Source organism: Vulpes lagopus, chromosome 7 (genome assembly GCF_018345385.1).
Source record: "Vulpes lagopus strain Blue_001 chromosome 7, ASM1834538v1, whole genome shotgun sequence".
Taxonomy (NCBI): Eukaryota; Metazoa; Chordata; class Mammalia; order Carnivora; family Canidae; genus Vulpes; species Vulpes lagopus.
In genome coordinates, this window is record NC_054830.1 from 108,332,986 (window position 1) to 108,352,290 (window position 19,305).

Genomic DNA, 19,305 nt, shown 5'->3' on the forward strand with positions numbered 1-19,305 from the left:
TTCCTCTGAAGAACTTCCATAAAAGTGAACCACACACTCAGTCCAGAATGGTCTGGGGTGAGAATGGCCTGGGCAAAACCCTTGGGGTCACCCATCCTTTTGTGAGCTAAATGCCAAAGCAAGCAAACCCAAGACAACACTGATTTTCTGCGTTCCCATTCCATTCTAGCTGCAGACTTTTCCTCGTACCCATTCATTTCTCACCCTACTTCTGAAAATCCTTCCCCCATAGACCTCCCCACCCCCACCTCCCTGCAAGAATTCTTCCTGTCCTTGTTCCCTAGCTGAGTGTCCTTTTGGTTGGACTGTTGTGAACTGATGGCATGCCTCATGTTACTCTTCTCTTCCTGGGATCACAGATGATCTTCCTCTGTGCTTCAAAGGCACAGTGGGAAAATTCCTTTGTTACACACTGAATTTCAAAAGCCTACCACAAGTACAGAAAAGCAGCCATAGAAAGGTAAACAATCTGGGCTTCAGTTATCAGCTGCTGTCAGCTTTCTGGGAGGAATATACTATAAAGTCTATCCACAAATAAATATTATGATTGGAACAAGTTTGCTTTATTATAGGGGAAGAAATGCAGCTATAAAACTTAGCACGTGTCTCATCAGAAGAAGTCTCAAGATAGCCCCCTTGTTTTAGTTGTGATCACTGTTTTCTCTGAGGCAGGCAAGGAGGAGTGGGAATGGTCCCCACTGTGTTTGATCTCAGCATTCCTTCCCCTCCAGCTCTGCTGCTCAATCTTTTGTGCTGACTTAGCTGCAGGAAGCAATAGAAAAAGCATGGATACAGAGAGATCAATGGAGGGGTCAGCACCAGAGTCCTTTCAGAGCAGCTGCAGTGCAGGGAGCCACAGGGTGAGCTAAGGTCTTCTACTATTTCATAAGCTTATGTCCCACCTTCTAATCTGACTGTGGGTTTCTCCAGAGCAGATCCATTTCAGCCCCCAGAGAAGGCTGGCTGTTGAAAACAAGACAGGCACTGAGGGGGGAACTTGATGGGATGAGCACTGGGTGTTATGCTATATGTTGGCAAATTGAACTCTAATAAAAAAAATACCAAAAAAAAACGGACTGCCACCATGCCCACCTACTATCCCTCTGTGGGATCTCGCTCTCAGAAAGCTGACAATTAACTAAAATACCTATGTGATTTTCTATTGCTTGCTCCACTTTGCTGTGAGCCAGATAGGGCATAGGAAAGCCTATCACCTGCTGGCCTGGGGATTCCTACCCTAGGATGAGGAGAATCCACAGCTCTTATCCTTATAGGGAAAGACCACAATGGTTTGGATCCAATAATGCTACCAAACAAGTTACATTTTCACCAACATTTGGATCACAGTATTATCGGGGGCTGCTGCATGGTCAAATAAACCTTAGGTAGTGTCTTCACACATCACTTGGCTGCTACCTTGAGTTCCCAGAAATTGGAAACAAGAACATGCTGCCATTTGCATTGAGAATGTTTAAAAAGAGTTGTATTTATATTACTCTTATAATGAAAAGGAAATGTTTTTACATTTCCTCATAATCACTGCACATGTCTCCTTAATACCCAATGAGGCAAATAAGATGAAAATTGGCATATTATGCTCGAGAGTAATCAGATGAAAAGTCAGACCCTTTGAAGAATGCCCAGTGTGTCTGTTCCAGTCCATGGATGTGTAGCTATCCTGAGTAGGGCCTAAGTGCAGGGCAACCAAAAGCATTCAGCAGCTTCCTCTTGTCACAGGGGGGAAATAAACTAATAAGCAAAATTTTCTTACTTATAAACTTCCTTCCCATAAATTTTACTTAAATATTGCCTATTAACCATTTCCACTGACCAGGACTCAAAATCAACAATCAAAACAAATAGCCAAATGGCAACAAATATTTGCAGAAAAAGGCTGTTTGGTTGTAGCAATTCAATTCAACTTATTGGATGGAGTAGAACAAGGAGACTCTCTATGTGAATAAAAGGATGTCTCCTGTACCATGTAGACCCCAAGAGGGGGTATATATTATCTGAGCCTCTTACTACACATCTTCATTCTTCTTTCTTTTGAACTGGTTCATTTTAACTCTGTAGAAGATGGTGGCCCACATCTCCCAAGATTACTTGTTAACTCCTGGTAAATAAAAAACTGCCTCTCTCCATCAGTCTCAAATACTCAGGTGAGAAAACCTGGTAGGCCAGTAAGTCAGGGTTCCACACCTAGTCTAGTAAGTTATATCCAGAGTGGTGAGGTCACACAATACCAAACGGCATAAGTCTGTCTAGTAACCTGGGCCATTCCAAGAGAGGGAGGTGGCAGTGAGAAGCTACTGCCTGAGGGACACCATGTGTCAGTGCTCTGGCAGGCCACAAAAAGTTCTATGCATCCAAGCAAACACCACTAAAACCCAGTGGGGAAACATTCAGTTAGAACATGTCCTCTAGAAACACTGTAAGCACTTTTCTTAGCCAGTAAAGGAAAAGAGGTGTGAGCACTTCTACAAACTTATTTAATCCTACAGAACAATAGGCTGTTTTGCAAATGAGATACTAAAGCTCACAGTGGTTAGGTAAACTGCCCTAGGTCACCTGGTCAGAAAACAGAGGAGCAAACTTCAAACCCAGGTGGGACTCCAAAACCCCATTTATTTTCCGTTCATTATTCACGCTGCCTCCCAAATGAATTCCACCCAAGATAAGTGCCGAGCACCAATGAAGCCAGTCCAGTGAGGTCTCTGGCCGCAGTGGCACAACAGCCAGCAGCCTCACGCTGGAAGGGCCTAGCAGGGAGCTGCCCATTGCTCTGTCCTAACACCCCAGGCACATCCCAAGTAGACCCTCTCAGCCCCCAGCTACTCGTAGGTGGTATACTGTTTCAAGTGCTACCAATGCCATTTTCCTGTTTGCGTTTTGTTTTTGTTTTTGTTTTGTTTTTACAGTTCGTTGCTCATCCTAACTGTCAGCAGCAATTGCTTACCATGTGGTATGAAAATCTCTCAGGCTTACGTCAACAGTCTATCGCTGTGAAATTCCTGGCTGTGTTTGGAGTCTCCCTAGGCCTCCCTTTTCTCGCCATAGCCTATTGGATTGCTCCGTGCAGCAAGGTACAGACCTGCTTAAGGCGCATGCCGTTTGCAGTGATTTCTTTTCTCCTTCGCATGACCTAAAGGCCATTCACTCAAAACAACAGCTCAGCATTTCCCCCCCATGTTGAAAGAAGAGAGCCTTGTGATATCTAGCAAAAGTAGAAAACCACACAGACCTGCTTTCTTTTTTCCATCACTTTTCTAAAGAGAAAGGAGTGATAATATGGGAAATGTCAAATATACGAGGCATAATCTGATCAATATCAGGAGAAAGGAGAGACAGGCACTGTCATGCCTCTAATTATGCCATGTCCTCTACATTCACAGTAATAATTATAGCAATGGTCCTAGGAATAGGCAACATTTACTGAGTACTTTCTTTTGGCTAAGCCCTTTTCATGGAAGATCTCATTTCACTCCCTCAATTACATTGGGATGCATATTCTTTATGAAGTAGGTTCAGAAAAGAGAGATAATAGGCTGCGAGTAAAAATGCAGCTCCTGCTGGGCACTGCAAATCCATCTTCATGATATCCCAGTTTCCCTGGCTTCCTTGATTAGGCTCTGGCTCACACAGGCAGCTAATTGGGTCACAAGAAGGAAAAGACAAAGGAAACAGGAGAGCTGAAAAGGTACAGAGCTGGGTTCTCTTCTCACAGGGAAGCAAGGGACTGGAACTTCCCCCACTTCCCTCCCCACCATCCCTACAGCCCAGCCATCTGATCCAGAGTCACAGAAAGCCACAGCACTCACTCCAGCTTCAGGCAAGAGTTAGCAACCAGAGAACTAAATCATGGAGAAATGATTCCACAGGGAATCAGACCAGCTAATGTGATTAACAAAAAATGGAACCTTTTGTCAATTCTAATTAGAGGGAACTAAGACCAGGATGATGGGCTCAAGACTTCAGGGCTGCTGCCGAGGCCTCCTCATCAGGCAGGCAATGCACTCACTGCCTTAGAGTATGATGGGTAACAGAGTGAGGTTAGGATTCAGACTCCTTCTTCTGTAAAATGGTACTACAAAGTCCTCAAATTGAACATTTGTGGCATTCAACCTTACATTCACTGAGAATTTTCTTTGTCTACCATGCCACAGATTTCTAAATCAGAATTCCCCAAAGTTACATACAAAAATAAAGGCAAGATTTCTCGTCTTTCATTATGAGCTAAAAAAAAGGACAGTGAGCAAAAAACACCTAGCCAGATTTAAAGCTGGGTTAGAGTAGGTCATTGGTTCCAGGCACACATTTTCACATGGAATTACCTAGTCTGTCCTACAGGTTAGATCCTTGCCTTTATCCAGAGCCTAGATGGACAAGGTTGCTCACCTCCATATTCTTGGAGCCCCAAACTAATTTGAGGACATTAAGTCATTAAAATAACAGCCACTTGGATTGGTAGAGAAAGCACTGATAATCGTCACTTTTGCTAAGTGTGACATATGTGACAGCTACTAGAAAACTGGGATGATACTAGCAAACTGGTTTGCCTCTGCCTGCCTGGTGGCCTGGAGAAATACTGAGAAAGAAATGATACTCCAGTTGCTGACTCAATTTTTTAGATTTTCAGTAGGTCTGAGAAGGATCATCTTGGCCAGTATCAATCAGGCAGATGTGATGCCAAAAAAAAAGTACACATGGGAGAAATTTCTGGACTTTCCTGGGGTCCAGTAAATCCAGGAGACTGATGCCATCATGAAACAGAGGGTTCATGCCAATAGCAGTCTTCTAGAACATTCTGGAAGAAAATATGGTAGGAAAATTTAGCCCAACAGTAAGGCTTCCTCTCCTCTGCTCAGATACCTGTCTTGATTGACATCTTGTCAATCGTGGAGCTTCCAGTAAGACTAAGAAAAAGAATATCAAAGATAAATATGAGCGGGCCATTACACTGCTTGTGCCTTCTGGGCACTTTCTGGGCTGCAAGTCTGAGTTCAACACACTGGAGGGTGTGTCCATGTCGGAGTGACAAGTCTTAGTCTGTGGCATGACATCACTCTTTGTGGCACTGCTTATTCTAAGGTTCCCTCATTAAAGAGGGAAATTAGTTGACAAAGTTGCTCTAAGGCAGCCAAAGGGCAGATAAAACAGTCAAGATATCTTTAGTCTTTCCTTTCACCATGACAAAAGAAATCTTTTCAAGTTTGGCAAAGATACTATATTACTGGGGATTACAGAGGTACTTCTTATTCCATGTGAAGAAACCAGCCCTCTCCAAAGGATCCTGATGTCCAAAATACAATGTCCTCCCAAGGAAAGTGGCACAGTGGAGAAATATGTTAATGTGCTAGTATCCCTCCTCCTGAAGGGTCACTTCCTTTATACCTAATAAATCTATGAAAAATCCAGTGTCATCCCAGCAACTTCATATTCTAACCACATTAGGACACCTGCCTCAAAAAATTAGAACTTGATATTCTTTCATAAATGTATTCATAAAAATGTCACTGCTAAATCCCATCAACCAGCTAATGTCTAACAAACTGTTGAAGTTTCTGTTTCCAACTTAATGGTCCATTTACTTAATAGTTGCTGTCTTAATTTAGGGACCACTAGGGACACCAAAATTACTTGATTGGCCTGCCAAAATGATCTCATCATTTTTTTGATGAGATCATCATCATCCCTTTGAATCCTCATGGCTATCAATTCTACTTTTAAGTTTCTGAGGATCCCTAAGAAAGACAGCTAAATAAGATTATAAGGTCAAGGGTGTCAACACAAGTTCAGCTTACTAATATAGTGGCTGGAGAGGGTAATCAAATCACAGATGTGTACATAAGGTGATAACAGCAGGTGTGGATCATGTGACAGGACTGCCAAGGTCAATAAAGAGAACAGTGATAATTTTCTGTGATTTCTCATCTTAATCACCAACATGGCTGAAGTCATGCAGCCCACTGGGAGGCTGGTGAGTTCTCACCTCATGGCTGCTCTCAGGTAGGTCTTTGCCTACAGAGCACTTCATCCTCTCAAGGAGTTCTTGATGCCAAATGCCCCTTATGGATCAATAGCCTGTGTTTGCATCCTTTGTTATTTCATTCTGATTCATAATTTAGGTTGCTTGCCTGTTAAAATCTGAAAGCTGAAAGAGTTAAGAGTCATTCTCAAGGGCCTCCACAGGGTCTCTATGGCAGGTGGATTGAAGAGTAAGTCAGCAATCTGGAAGTGTTAAGGAACAATACAAGTTCTAATTGTAAAGGTATGAGAGATGAAAATGATTTCCTCCATGCCTGTTAACCTTGATGGTTCAATTATCCTTATAACTCAGTCCTAGGACTCAGGCAGTAAGAGCTGTAAAGGACTTCAGCCTCCTACCTATTGTCTTTGCAAGGTACAAGCCATCCATTCATACACTGCCACATAACTCTCCACTGAAGAACACCAAAGTGTTAGCTGTCATGCCCCAACCCCTCAGCCGGGTGCCAAAAAAAAAAAAAAACACCTAGTGAGGAAGTGGAGTAACTCTGCAGCTTTGGAAGATCCCTGCTTTCCCTTGTCAAAGGTGAAGCAATTTGAAACAAGGGTCTTCACACCACGTGGTCCAGAGCCAACCAACCAGGAGAGGATGATGCCTCCAAAGGCCTCTGTGTCCCCCTACCTGCCTCTACCCAAGAGCACTAGATTAAAGAAAATCATGCTGTAATTTTTGAAGCATTGCCACGGAGGGAAAAATCTGTGCCCAGAAATAGAGCATATTTTGTTCTTACATTACAGAAGTGTCTACTCTTGTGCTTGCTTCAGCAGCACATATACAAAAGTATCCGCCCTCAAATCCAAAAGGAGAGTCCATTGCCTGTCCCCCTGCTAGGACAGGAGTCCAGAGTACCAGAAGGCTGATGACTTCCATACTTAGGCCTGTCTGAGCCTGGCAACATTCTCTCCCCAGATCTCTATTCGATTTCCTAGCACAGGGTACAGCCCTGCATCTCTCTCCACTAACAAATCAGCTAGTGATCTGAAAGGAAGGACCAACTCTTCCAGTTTATTTATTCTATCCAGTGCCCAAGATTAGGGTGCACATAGACGGTACCCCCAAAGGGCTCATGGCATAAATGCTTTAGGACTCTGTATAGCTCCCACTTCATTAAGTGAAGCTTTATAAGCTTTGTAAGAGCCAGTTGAATTAAGTTTGCCCTTAGGAGAATCGCCTGAGGCTCTCCAGTGCCACACAATAAGTGCTTCCTATGTGCCAGGAGCTGCTCTGCTTTGTACATATTATTCATTTCTTTTATCAACCCTACATGATAAGTTATATATTTTATCCCTACTTTACAGAGGAAGAAACTAAGACACAAAAGGATTAAGTAAATGCCGAAAACTACGGAGTTGTAATTTAAACCTAAGATCTCTGGCTTAAAACACCTGACCTTAACCTTTGCACACCCACATACACATACACATACACACATGCACACACACACACACACAACCTGCCGTCTACCCTTTCCAGTACATCAGCCACATTACAACCTTCAGTGCTGAAGGTAAACATCTCAACTGCTGACTACTTCACTTTGCAATGGACTAGATTCATAAGGTCAGAGGTAGCAGGACATTTCTAGAAGAGAGGAGTCAAAACCATGATATGACAAACTATATTCTTTCCTTTTCCTTCCTGAGAAACCCCTACCTTCAAGAGTCCACTATCACTCAGCACCTCTTCAGCCCACAGGACAAAGGGTGGATTCACATGGTCATGTAAGAATGCCCAGATTAGAAACACCCAATGAACATCCTCCTGTCCCACCCCACCCCCAAAAAGGAAGTTTTCTGAGCCCTAGGTTAGACATTTTGAATAAAAATTTTACAGGTAGCATACAGAGAAATTTTCCCCTAAGTTAACCAGGATCTCTAACCACTCTGGCCTTGAAGATGTGTGTGTTTCTTTTTGGAGCACTTGATCCAAAGTTTGCATCCATTCAGCTTTCCAACTTATACACACTAAGCCCTTCCTTGAGGTCACTGGCACCTGGCAGTGAGTGAAGGTGGCATTTAGTGACACAATACTGGGTAGAGATGGTAGAAACATTCTCCAGGTGGAGACCTACTTTGCAGGCATGTGGCTACCAGGTCCCCATTGAGATGCTTACACTTGTGGTTAGGGCTAAGAGCCCAGTGGCATGGGACACAGAGCTGTGCTAACTAGTAAAAGTCCACCTCTGATCGCTCACCAATACCATTTGTTTGCAGCTAATTTAAGAGCATTACTCAGTTGTTCTCATATTCATATATTTCCCAGAGATGAAGAAGAGTACCCAGGAGGTCTGGGGTGAGCCAGGCATTGAGATACAATAAGCATGCATTTCCTGCTATCAGTTTTCTGTTCATAAGGTCCAAGTAAAGACAGAACTGCTTTGGCCCACTCCTCAGACTCACCAATTTTGCCCTGGTGAGCAAACAGCAGAGCAAGCCAAGGCCTATATCTCCCAAAGCTCTACAGTCTTTTTCCATACCTAACACTATTCCTTGATCCAGCTTTCATGATTCCCCAGAAAAGAGGTGCTGGCATACATTGGCTGACTTTTCTCCTTTCTTTTAGTTCACCAGGTGACCTTAAGAAAGGAGGAAGTTTTCCCCAGGTGTAATTTGTTTCAAAAATTATCTTTGTGAGACAAATAGGAAATGTCACACACAAAAGAGAAAAAGAACAAAAGCTACTGAAATGATTTGATCTCATCTGACCTTAATCAAAGTTTGACCAATTAAAAAGAAGTCTACAAGCCCAGAAGAAAAAGAGGAAAGGAACATTAATACTTAACCTCACTTTCCTCTCTATGGCCCAGATCAAGTGGGAAATGAACCCAGGGTAATCTTCCAAAGGCCCACAGGGCCTTAATAGGGTTTTTTCTTATGTTTGCAGCAGATAACAGCAATTTTTATAGACTCATCTTCTGTTAGACAATAACAACTTGAAGGTGGCAACAGAGAGAACATTAAATGCCTCAAACCATGTCTTCTGGGGAATCCCAAGGCCACCTGAGGTTCAGCTATGTGCAGCTTCCTGCATCAGGTGCCCTTCATTGTGTCCTCATCCAGGTCATCACCACAAGATGCTACATAGAGCCCACTGATAAAGGATTGGAAACCTGGCCATCAATCCCTTAAGATTTGGGTCTATCTCCATGGTCCCCAGCTTTTTCTGACACTTCTGGGACCGTGCTATGACACACAAGATCTGACATCTCTTTCCCTCTGCTCGGCTCTCCCCACTCCTCACCCCATGGTCAGCTTCCATCTTCCCTCCACTCTCACCAGTACCCCAACTAGGACACAGTGACAAGAAACAAAGCAGTGACTATTTAAGTCTCCTGGGTACACCAGCATCCTGGTTGGGAAATAGAGCTTCAAGATTCGAACAGAGTCAACTAAAATGCTGAAAAATTCAAACTAGCTATTCGATATATAAATCAACACAAGCCACAGTTTAATTCACTTTTCTTAATGAATTTACATGAGATGTTTTATTTGTCCTTACATTTAACCTGTGCATTCTGAATTTAATGAATCTACCTAGAGCCAAAATTAATCTATTGTCTGATTTTGTTAATAATGAAATTAAACATTACAAAGAAGCACCATTTATAAAATGTCTGTAGGCTCCATGGTTTTCAGGTAACTAGAATTTCAGGTTTTCAAGCACTAGATAGATTAGTGCCATATGACATCTGACAATGCAAATGAACCAAGTTTTTTCCAGCATAGCAGGGATTCCCAATGTCTAGGCTTGAGATCCTGGGTTTAAAAAAAAAAAATTAAACAACCATTTTTAAAATTTCTATAGATAGGTTCTATGGCACTAGAATCATAATAAATCATGTTACACTAATAACCACAACAATTAGAGTGGATGATTACCATGCTGAAGCATATTAAAAGAACATTACCAAGCCATCTGACTTATAAATGTTACACTGAACATAGTCATAATTAGGGAATTTTTACCTGCAAAAACCCCTGTAACTGGTCTTCTACTGAACCAACAGTCCATCTCGTGGGTGATATTTCACTCTAGAACTACTGAATGAGGCAGAATGTGAATGTCAAATAACCAGACAATGGCTACAGGTAGACATCTACACTAGAGAAGGAATTGGTCTTCAGAAAAGGTTTCCCTCTTTGCTCGTCTGATTAGCATATGAGGGGGAGGGGTAAGATTTGGTGCTTAAGTGCAAGTGATGGCAGTGACCTAGAAGGGACCTATGTGAGTTCACTAACAGGGGTTAGCAGACTAACTGGGCAGCCCAGAGTTTAGTCCTCAAAAACCAAAGTATCCTCTGGATGGCACACACCAGGGCCAGAGAAGATGTGCCCAACATTAGCTCCTTAACAGGGCATCTTCTAGATCATTTCAGGCCCACATGGAACAGCTCCACAACTCAACTGTGCACTAGAGCTACAAGTGAAACCTCAGTAAGTTTTAGAGTAGTATCAAAGACGCTATGATCTATACACAATGTACAATAAAAATAGAATTTTTTAAAGAATGAGAAGAGTCCTCTATGTCTAGAAATTAACCTGTGGTTTAAAAATGAAATCCAAAGGGAAGTTGTAAAATACTGATAACTGAATATCATGAAAATACTATCTGTCAAATTTCTTGGAATATGGCTAAAGCAGTACCTATTCCAAAATGCAGAGCTTTAAGTAAAAACTTACCAACATATAAGAAATACTGAAAACAAATCATAAAAAACAAAACTCAGGAAAATGGACCAAAGAGCAACATGGCATATCCAACATGTATTTTCTTTAAATTCTGAACTCTACTAAGATAGAGAGGGTTTTTCCCCCCAGATTTGAATGGCATAAGATGCATATCCACATGGTTGGGAGAAGTCGTGCATATTACAGCACAATGATACATCAGTGTGTTCTACTCCTGTTTTATACCATTCCCACTAAATCTTCTAAATACGGGGGGGGAATGAATTCAATAGAAAATGCTATTTGGTTAAGCAGCATCTCACAGAAAAGTTCAAGAGAAAATGTCTGGGTTCAGTCAGTAGCATCTGTCCCTGATGAAGGATTCTCTGGTTAAAACTTTGGCAAAAGCATTTTAAAGAGAGACCTGCACCCACCTATAGCTGCCAGTTTAATGTATCTTGTACATATTTTGTTTCCAGCTAGGAAGAACCCTGAGGAGCCCTTTCATGAAATTTGTAGCCCATGCAGTTTCTTTTACAATCTTTTTGGGATTGTTAGTTGTGAATGCATCAGACCGCTTTGAAGGCGTTAAAAACCTGCCTAACGAAACCTTCACAGACTACCCGAAGCAGATCTTCAGAGTGAAAACCACACAATTCTCCTGGACAGAAATGCTCATCATGAAGTGGGTTTTAGGTAAGCAGTCACTTGGTCCTTTATTCTCTCCTCCCCTATTAATAATAGGACATTATTAAACTCTGACTTCTCAAACTCCTTTCCTCTTGAGTGTACTCTGGCAGTCAAAATGGTGAGCAGGTGACCAACAAAGAAGCCAGAGTCAACTTCTATATATGCTGGTGTGTAAGACACACAGTCCTTTAATATGAACCCTAACTGTGGAAGGAGATGTTTGGATGAAATTTGCTACATGCTTTTACTTATACATGTATAGAAAGTGATGGTAAAGTAGCCTTGCATGGGAAAATATATTTTCATCATTTAACTACAGTCTACCAGAAGCTTTAGGAAATCAAGGTCTGCTTCTAGAAAAGAGTATAAAATTGCATAGCTTAAATGATATTTTTGTCACTGAATACTAATGTATAGTAGAATGGAGATGATAAATATAAATCTAAAAAGTTAGGGGAGTAACACTTTCTCATGCTTTGTGTTAATGAACATTGTGAAGTTCCGACATTCCTTTCTGTGGTGATACTTTGTTCCGCCAAGGTCTACCACTAGAAGTGCCAAGGAAATTTTCCCAATTGCCCCACTGACTAGCCAAGAAAGACCATCTCTCTTTTGCCCACTTCTTAAAAACTATTATTAAGAGGAACAAACAAGATAAACTAAAATGGTAAAAGCTAAAACTGTATAGGCAAAATGTGATATAGATTTTTTCCTACACTGAAAAATGTAAAACTATATGATAAAAAAAATCAGACATGGTGAGAAAAATGAAAAACTATAAAAGTTATCATCAGTGACACTGTACATAACTAAAACCTGATCAATAAATTATAATATATGCATCAAAAAGACAGGAATTTGATGAGAATGTTTTGAGCAAAACAAAACTGAAAACAGAACTGAAAAATTTTAACTCTGCACTATCAAGATGTACCCAACTAATTAAACTGCCCTAATAGTATGCACCCCAGATTTTGCTTTCTTCACAAAAATTCAATAATGGTATAATTTTCACTATGTTTATGTTAACAAACATTGAGTCAAAATGTACACAGGGTCAAAGTGTCTGTGCCATCAATCAACAAAGTCATGAACAAGTACTTGAAAACAGCCCAGCATATGGCCTGCTTAAGTGAGAGAACCTAAGGGAGCCACAGCAGTTGAACTGTGTGAGAACATCCTATAATGTCCTCAGCCCAAGCAGAGAATGATGGGAGCTAAGGTCTCTGAGCTGGGTCTCTAAATATGAAGAGAGAGATAAGAAGAATGGTTTGATCCAAAGGAAAGAGGCAAGAGAGCACACCACAGGCTTTTCATCAACCAGCCAATCTATGACCAAGGGCTCACTTGGAGTCACCGGCACTAAAGTTGTAAAGAGACATTAAAGCCTGTGGCAGAGTGAATCCTGTGACCTTTCACAGTGCAGGGTCTACCGCAATTCTCCATAGTATGCCCTCTGTGGATAAACTAAACACTTTAATACTGCAGTGGACAGAATGTTTGTAAGACTCCAAATCCATATGGGAAAACCCTAACCCCAGTGTGTTAGGAGGTGGGGCCTCTGGGAAGGGATTAGGTCATGAGGACAGAATGCTCATGAATGGGATTAGGGCCCTTATAAAAGAGCCTCAGGGAGCTCTCTCACTCTCTCCTTGCCCTGTGAGGGCAGAACAAGCAGTCTGTAACCCAGAAGAGGGCTCTTGCCAGAACCTGCATACACTGGCATCTGATTTCAGACTTCCAACCTCCAGAACTGTGAGAAATAAATTTCTCTTGTTTACCAGCCACTCAGCCTGTGGTATTTTGTTATAGCAGACCAAACTGACTAAGACACAGATTTATTTTTTATTTTTTTTTAATTTTTATTTATTTATTTTTATTTATGATAGTCACAGAGAGAGAGAGAAAGAGAGAGGCAGAGACACAGGCGGAGGAAGAAGCAGGCTCCATGCACCGGGAGCCCAATGTGGGATTCGATCCGGGGTCTCCAGGATCGCGCCCTGGGCCAAAGGCAGGCGCCAAACCGCTGCGCCACCCAGGGATCCCAAGACACAGATTTAAAAACAAAACAAAAACAAAAACACCATAACCCACATGTTGAGTTCATGGATAAAAACTTAAGGGGATTTATGGTCCCACTCACTCACCCACCACATTTCCCCTCCTGGCTCCCAGGGAGAAGACTGTGGTGAGTGCAACCACCCTTGCACTTAAGTGGTAGAGCCACTATATGTTCATGGCTCCTACTGAAGCATGACTTTCTTCTGAGTTCTCATACTTCTCTTCCTGGATGTCAGGGCACTGTCCCAGGAGGAGGCATTTATCTGCAGCTACAGGGGATCCAACTCCCAATTCTTGCCCATCAAAGCAAAGCTGAGTTTTTAAGACTGTTACATGAAAAGTACTGGGGAGGGGAGGACTTATTTCTATTGACCTATTTCCTGTTATATTTCAGGTGGAAGACAGATTCTAACTACTTTCTCTTATTTAGATAATTTTTTCAAACCTTTAATTATGAATAATTTTAAGAATATGCAAAAATCAAGACAAGGGTATAATAAACCCCATGGACCAACCTCTTATGTTCAACAATCAGCAAGTTGTGGCTAATCTTTGTTTCATCTATACCTTCTCGAGTTCTCTTTCCCAACAGTATAGTATCCTGAAGCAAATTTCAGAGCTTATATTTCATTTATAAATGTTTTTGTGTGTATCACTAAAAGATAAGTTTTTTTCTTTTTTTCAATCATTTTTCTCTCTGTGCTCGAAATTCACTGATAATTTTTCTGCATTGTCTGTGATTTTAATCCCCTATCAGTGAATTTCTCCTTTCAGATATTATATTTTTCATTCTTGAAATTCCATTTGGCTCTCCTTTTACTCTTTCATTTCCTTCTTCATGATGTTCACATTTTCCTTTAAATCCTTGAACATATCATCCATACTTACGGTATCCTTAACACCAAATTCCATCACTGCTGTCAGTTCTGGGTTACCTTCTAATACCTAATCCTTTCCTGACACGGATCAGAAAATGACATTTAATCAGAAATTGAATGATGGACACTTTTTATGTTATGTTGTTGAGCATCTAGATTTTGTTATCTTCCTTGAAAGAATGTTTGCCTTTATTCTGACAGGCTGTTAAATTACCTGCAGATGAGTTTAGGGTTTTTCAAGCTTTCTTAGAATGAATCTGGAAAAATTTAACCATAAACACTATTTATCCTTATACTATAAAGACAGACATCTGGGATCTCTATCAAATGCCCTGGATAATCAACAAGGAACCTCAACTCTGGATGGTCTGAGCTCAAACATCATTCCACTCTCAGTGAGCTCTGGAACCATTCAGCTTGCAGTTCTCTGGCTGTTGTTTGTGGAGCTTTACTCTGGGCATTTACAACTTAGTGTTTGGGAAATGTTCAAAAGGACCCACAAGTAGTTTTCTGGACTTCATTTGTGGTTTTGTTTTCTGGTTTGCATAGTATACTTCTCTCTGGAACTATACCACACAACAACTAATCACCTCAGCCTTCCTACACTCTAGTCTTTGTCGCTTAAACTCTGGGACTGTCTTTCATTCTTCTGGGACCCCTCTCCATGCACTGCAAACTAGAATGTTCCTCCAAAAAGAAAGACATGATGTTCAAGTGAAGTGGCTTACCATGCTGGTTTCCTTTTAATGAAGGAATATTTGTTTTGAATGTCTGAGGAGAGTTTTTTTCTTTATCTCTTTTTTCTTTTTCAGTTTATTACTCCATAATGGCTGGTAATAGAAACCAGAACTCCTTTTCTAAAATAGAACCACAAACATAAAAGAAAATTAATAATAATTTTTCATATCTTCAAATATCTAGTCAGCACTCAAATTTCTCTGATTGAGGAGACAAGCTGAATAATGACCTGCATAGCTTGCTTTCTCTCTTCCTTCAGGTCTCTGTTCAAATTTTACCTTCTCAGAGTAGTTGAGCAGTAAAAGTATGCCCTCCCATTCCCTTACTCTGACACAGTGAAATCTGAACAGAAATCTAAAGCAAAAGAAGAAGTAAGCTTTGTAGACATCTGGGTGAAAAGCCTTGGATTTGGGGGAACAGCAAGGAAACCAGTTTGGCTGAAGCATAGTGAATAAGGAGGAGAGAACAGAAATGAACTCAGAGGGATAAGCAAAAGTGGATCATGCAAGGCCTTGTGGGCCATGGTACAGGTTTTGATTTTATTCTGACAAGAAACCACTGGAAAGTTCTAAGCACAGAAGTGACATCATATGTCTTAATTTTCTTATGGTTCACTGGTTGCTAAGTACAGGACAGAGAATTCTGGAACAAGGGCAGAAGCAAGGAGATAAGTCAGGGGGCCACTACAGTAATTCAGGCAGAAAATGGTTTGTTTTGAGGAGGTGGTAGATGGTGATTACATTCTGAAGGTAAAATCAGTAATATTTACTATTGGACTTTGTGTGGGGTGTGAGAAAAAGAGAGCAGTCAAGGAAAATTCCATGTGTTTCAGCTCAAGTAATGGTATAATAGAGTCAATCACTGTGACAGGAAAGACCAGGGGAAGAGCAGTTTGGAGAGGAAGTAGAGACGGAAATCAGGAGTTCAGTTTGAGATGTGTATTAGACATCCAGGTGGAAATGTCAAGGAGCACTTGGATATCCATGTCTGAAGTCCATAAGTACATAAGGAGAGGGTGGGACTGAAAACATAAATATGAGCATGTCAGTGTATTTAAAGTAAATTGTGTGCAATCACCCCAACTGCAAATATGGTCAGACAAACCGAGGATCAAGCCCTGAGGCACAAGGATATTTAAAGGATGGAAAGATGAGAAGTCTCCAGTAAAGGAGAACAGTTAAGAGGAGAGCCTAGAGAGTGGTGTTGAAGCCAAAGAACCAGTGGAATGCTGACAGATCAAGTAACATGAAGCCTGAGACCTCACCACTGAATGTGGAAGCAAAGTTCCTGAGTAGCCAAAGGGGATGGGATCCAATATGCAAGTAGAGGACCCAGCTATAGCAGCACTGTGGACTCCTCCTATTTTCTTAAACAGGTGTTCCAGTGTTAAAAATGAGTGGAGATGTAAATGCCTAGTATGGTAGGAAAATACACTTATAGGGATGTAGAAAAGAGCTTGGGACTGGGTGTCAGGAAACCCAGTCTTGTGTCCCTTTCTCCTTGGTGGCCCTGCCTGTCTGAATTTTAGTTTTCACATATATAAAATGTGAGGCTCAAGCTCTCCCTCATCCCACCCACCACCCAGGGTTACAAAATCTTCCAGGACAGTGCTAAGTCTTAGCTCCAAAATCACACAGTAAGGTCTGGCCAAGAATGAAATTATAAATATGGGCTGGGTTCCTTACCTAATTCATTCTTTAAAAAAAAAAAAAAAAGATTTTATTTATTTGACAGAGAAAGAGAGAGAGAGGACACAAGCACAGGTATTGGCAGGGAGAGGGAAAAGCAGGCTCCTCATGGAGCAGGGACCCTGATGTGGGACTCGATCCCAAGACCTTGGGATCATGCCTGAAGACAGATGATTAATGTACTGAGCCACCCAGGTACCCTAATTCATTCTTTTGATAGTTTCCTCATTTATTCAGGTAAAATTTCCAAGCAGACTGCTCCAGTCAATTTTCCAAAGTTTCTCCCAACAAGTTAGATCAGTTGTCTGCTCTGCTTATCACACTTAGAGATGGTCTGGCTACTCAGGGTGAAGCCTAGGCTCTCCCTCATGGCCTAAAGGTAGGCTATGATGGTCTACTGGGGCTTCACTAGCCTCCCCCACTACCAGTCTCCAGCCCCACTCCCTCACTTTTGAGCCATACTCAGCCTCAAATACCCCAGAAAGAGCCTGTTCTCTGGCACTTCCACATCCACCATCTGGAACATTTTGCCAGCCCCTCCTCCTTCAACTGGCTACTCCTGGTTCCTCACACCAAATATCACCTCCTCCATGAACTCACTCCATTCAGTGAACAAATAGAAGTTGTTCCAAGAACTGTGCTGGGTCTCATGATTACAACACTGACTGTTCTTATCATTCTATCTCCACAAACAATACCTGGACATTTTCATTACAGCATCTGTCATCCTAGAACATTCATTATTGCTTGTGATGCATTTGTCTTGAGCACTAGACTGAGCTTGCTAGGGAAAGGCTTTCTTCCCGGTTATGGTATCCCCAGAATGGTGGCTGGCACTGAATCAGCACTCAACAATGTCTATCAAGTGGGTGGATGAGTTCCTACCCAATAAGAGTAAGTTTGTGCCTAGTACAGGGCATGGTAGTTGCAGCCTAGTGGAGAGCAAGAGTCCTGTCTACTTTTGTACAACTTTCTTACCATCCTCGTATGTTAAGTTTTTTCACCTGTAAGGTGAAGATAATTACAGTTTAACTAGCTAGAAGGCTACTAGGAAGGTTTACTGTTGCTCAAGTGTTTAGCACAGGGCCTGGCACCTAGCAGTTCACAGTATTTGTTAGCTACTAAAATTAAAGAAAGAGGAAGAGTTTTGTTAGAAAGTTTTAAATCTATTAATATCATCTTCCCAGCTGGAAAACAACTGAATTCCAAATGTGCCTGAGACCCAGATTTGTTGCAAAGGACCTGCCACTGAGATAGTATTTGGATGTCAGGGCCTCAGGGCATATTGGCCCTTCTGAGAGTTCACAGAACACCTACATTTTGGCCCAGTGAGAAGCTGACCTGAAAGGATCCATAGGCCTCCTCAGAGGGGGTGGGGTAAGTCTGCTTTGCTGAGGACCCTGGGACAGTGTAGAGGATGCCCTGAGGTCAGGACCATTTAAAGAATGTGCATATTTAAGTCTCACAGGATTCTGAAAGAGGGATCCCTTCTGAATAGCATCGGAAGCATGGGTGGGAGTGAAGGCCCTTTGAACTGACAGAGCGCCATCTCACCAGCCTGCAGGCCATTATTCAAAACCTGCCCAAATGAGCTACTCCTTTCCCCCCAAGGCTTCCCGGCACTTCCTAGACCTTTCCACTAACAGCCATCCTTATTATCAGTGACCTTGTTCTCTGGGCTCCAGGCATCCCCGAGTGAAGGGGATTTTGCCTGAAGGAGGCACCAGTGCCCAGCATCCTTACCCCTGAGCTCCTGGGCTCTAAACACTCCTCTGATTGACAAGCTGGAGGCAAGAACTTGGATAGAAAATGCTGAACTACCCTCAGCCCCCTGGAAGCAAGGGGCCTAATTTCACTCACTAAAGTACTCAATTTCACACATTTCTTTTTTCATTAAGCATTCCTGCTGTTCAAACCCCTGCTTTTACTCATGGCCTTGGAATATTTAAATTAGCCTGGGTGAGTTAATATTTGATCTAGTAAAACTGACGAGTGTATTTGACTATGGGGGAAATGATTTGCAATACCCATGGGAGGAGCTACTATATTGGTCAAAAAAACCAGTTTTCTATAAACAATTTATTTGCATTTCAGATTCAGAGAGCTTTTAGTGTTTGAAATTACCCCCAAAACTCCAAAAGTATCAAGGAACTTTTCTAAGGTCAAATACGAAGGAAGCGGCCAAAGCTAGAACCTGAACCCAGGGCTTCCTTGGATTCCAATCCTTCATTTGATTAAGGCCAATGACAGCCCTAAGTGATAGCCTGCAACTGTCCTAGTGCCAAACTAAAAGCACTTCCACTAAGACATTAGGAATTTTAATTTGAGGGTAGACAAAAGCAATAAACATTACTTCCTTCAGCCTGTAATGGTTTTTCTAAAAACATTTCTAAAATATCTATTTAAACTGGCACAACTGAAAGTAATTTCAGCGTTAAGAAAATTATTACTTCGCTGAATTACCATACAAATTCTGAAAGGGTAAGCTTGAGAACTGTGGTCTGCAAAGAAAAAATAAGGCAAGGTGGGGAGTG

General features: G+C 41.7%; 1 protein-coding gene across 1 annotated transcript in view; it reads left to right on the forward strand.

Annotated features, from left to right (window-relative positions):
• Positions 1-19,305, forward strand: part of TRPC7 (transient receptor potential cation channel subfamily C member 7) — a 243,724-nt gene that overhangs the window by 184,293 nt on the left and 40,126 nt on the right. Inside the window, exons 4-5 of the mRNA XM_041762480.1 lie at positions 2,922-3,086; positions 11,196-11,412. Coding sequence (XP_041618414.1) covers positions 2,922-3,086; positions 11,196-11,412 — 382 coding nt within the window. The remainder of the gene's footprint in view (positions 1-2,921; positions 3,087-11,195; positions 11,413-19,305) is intronic.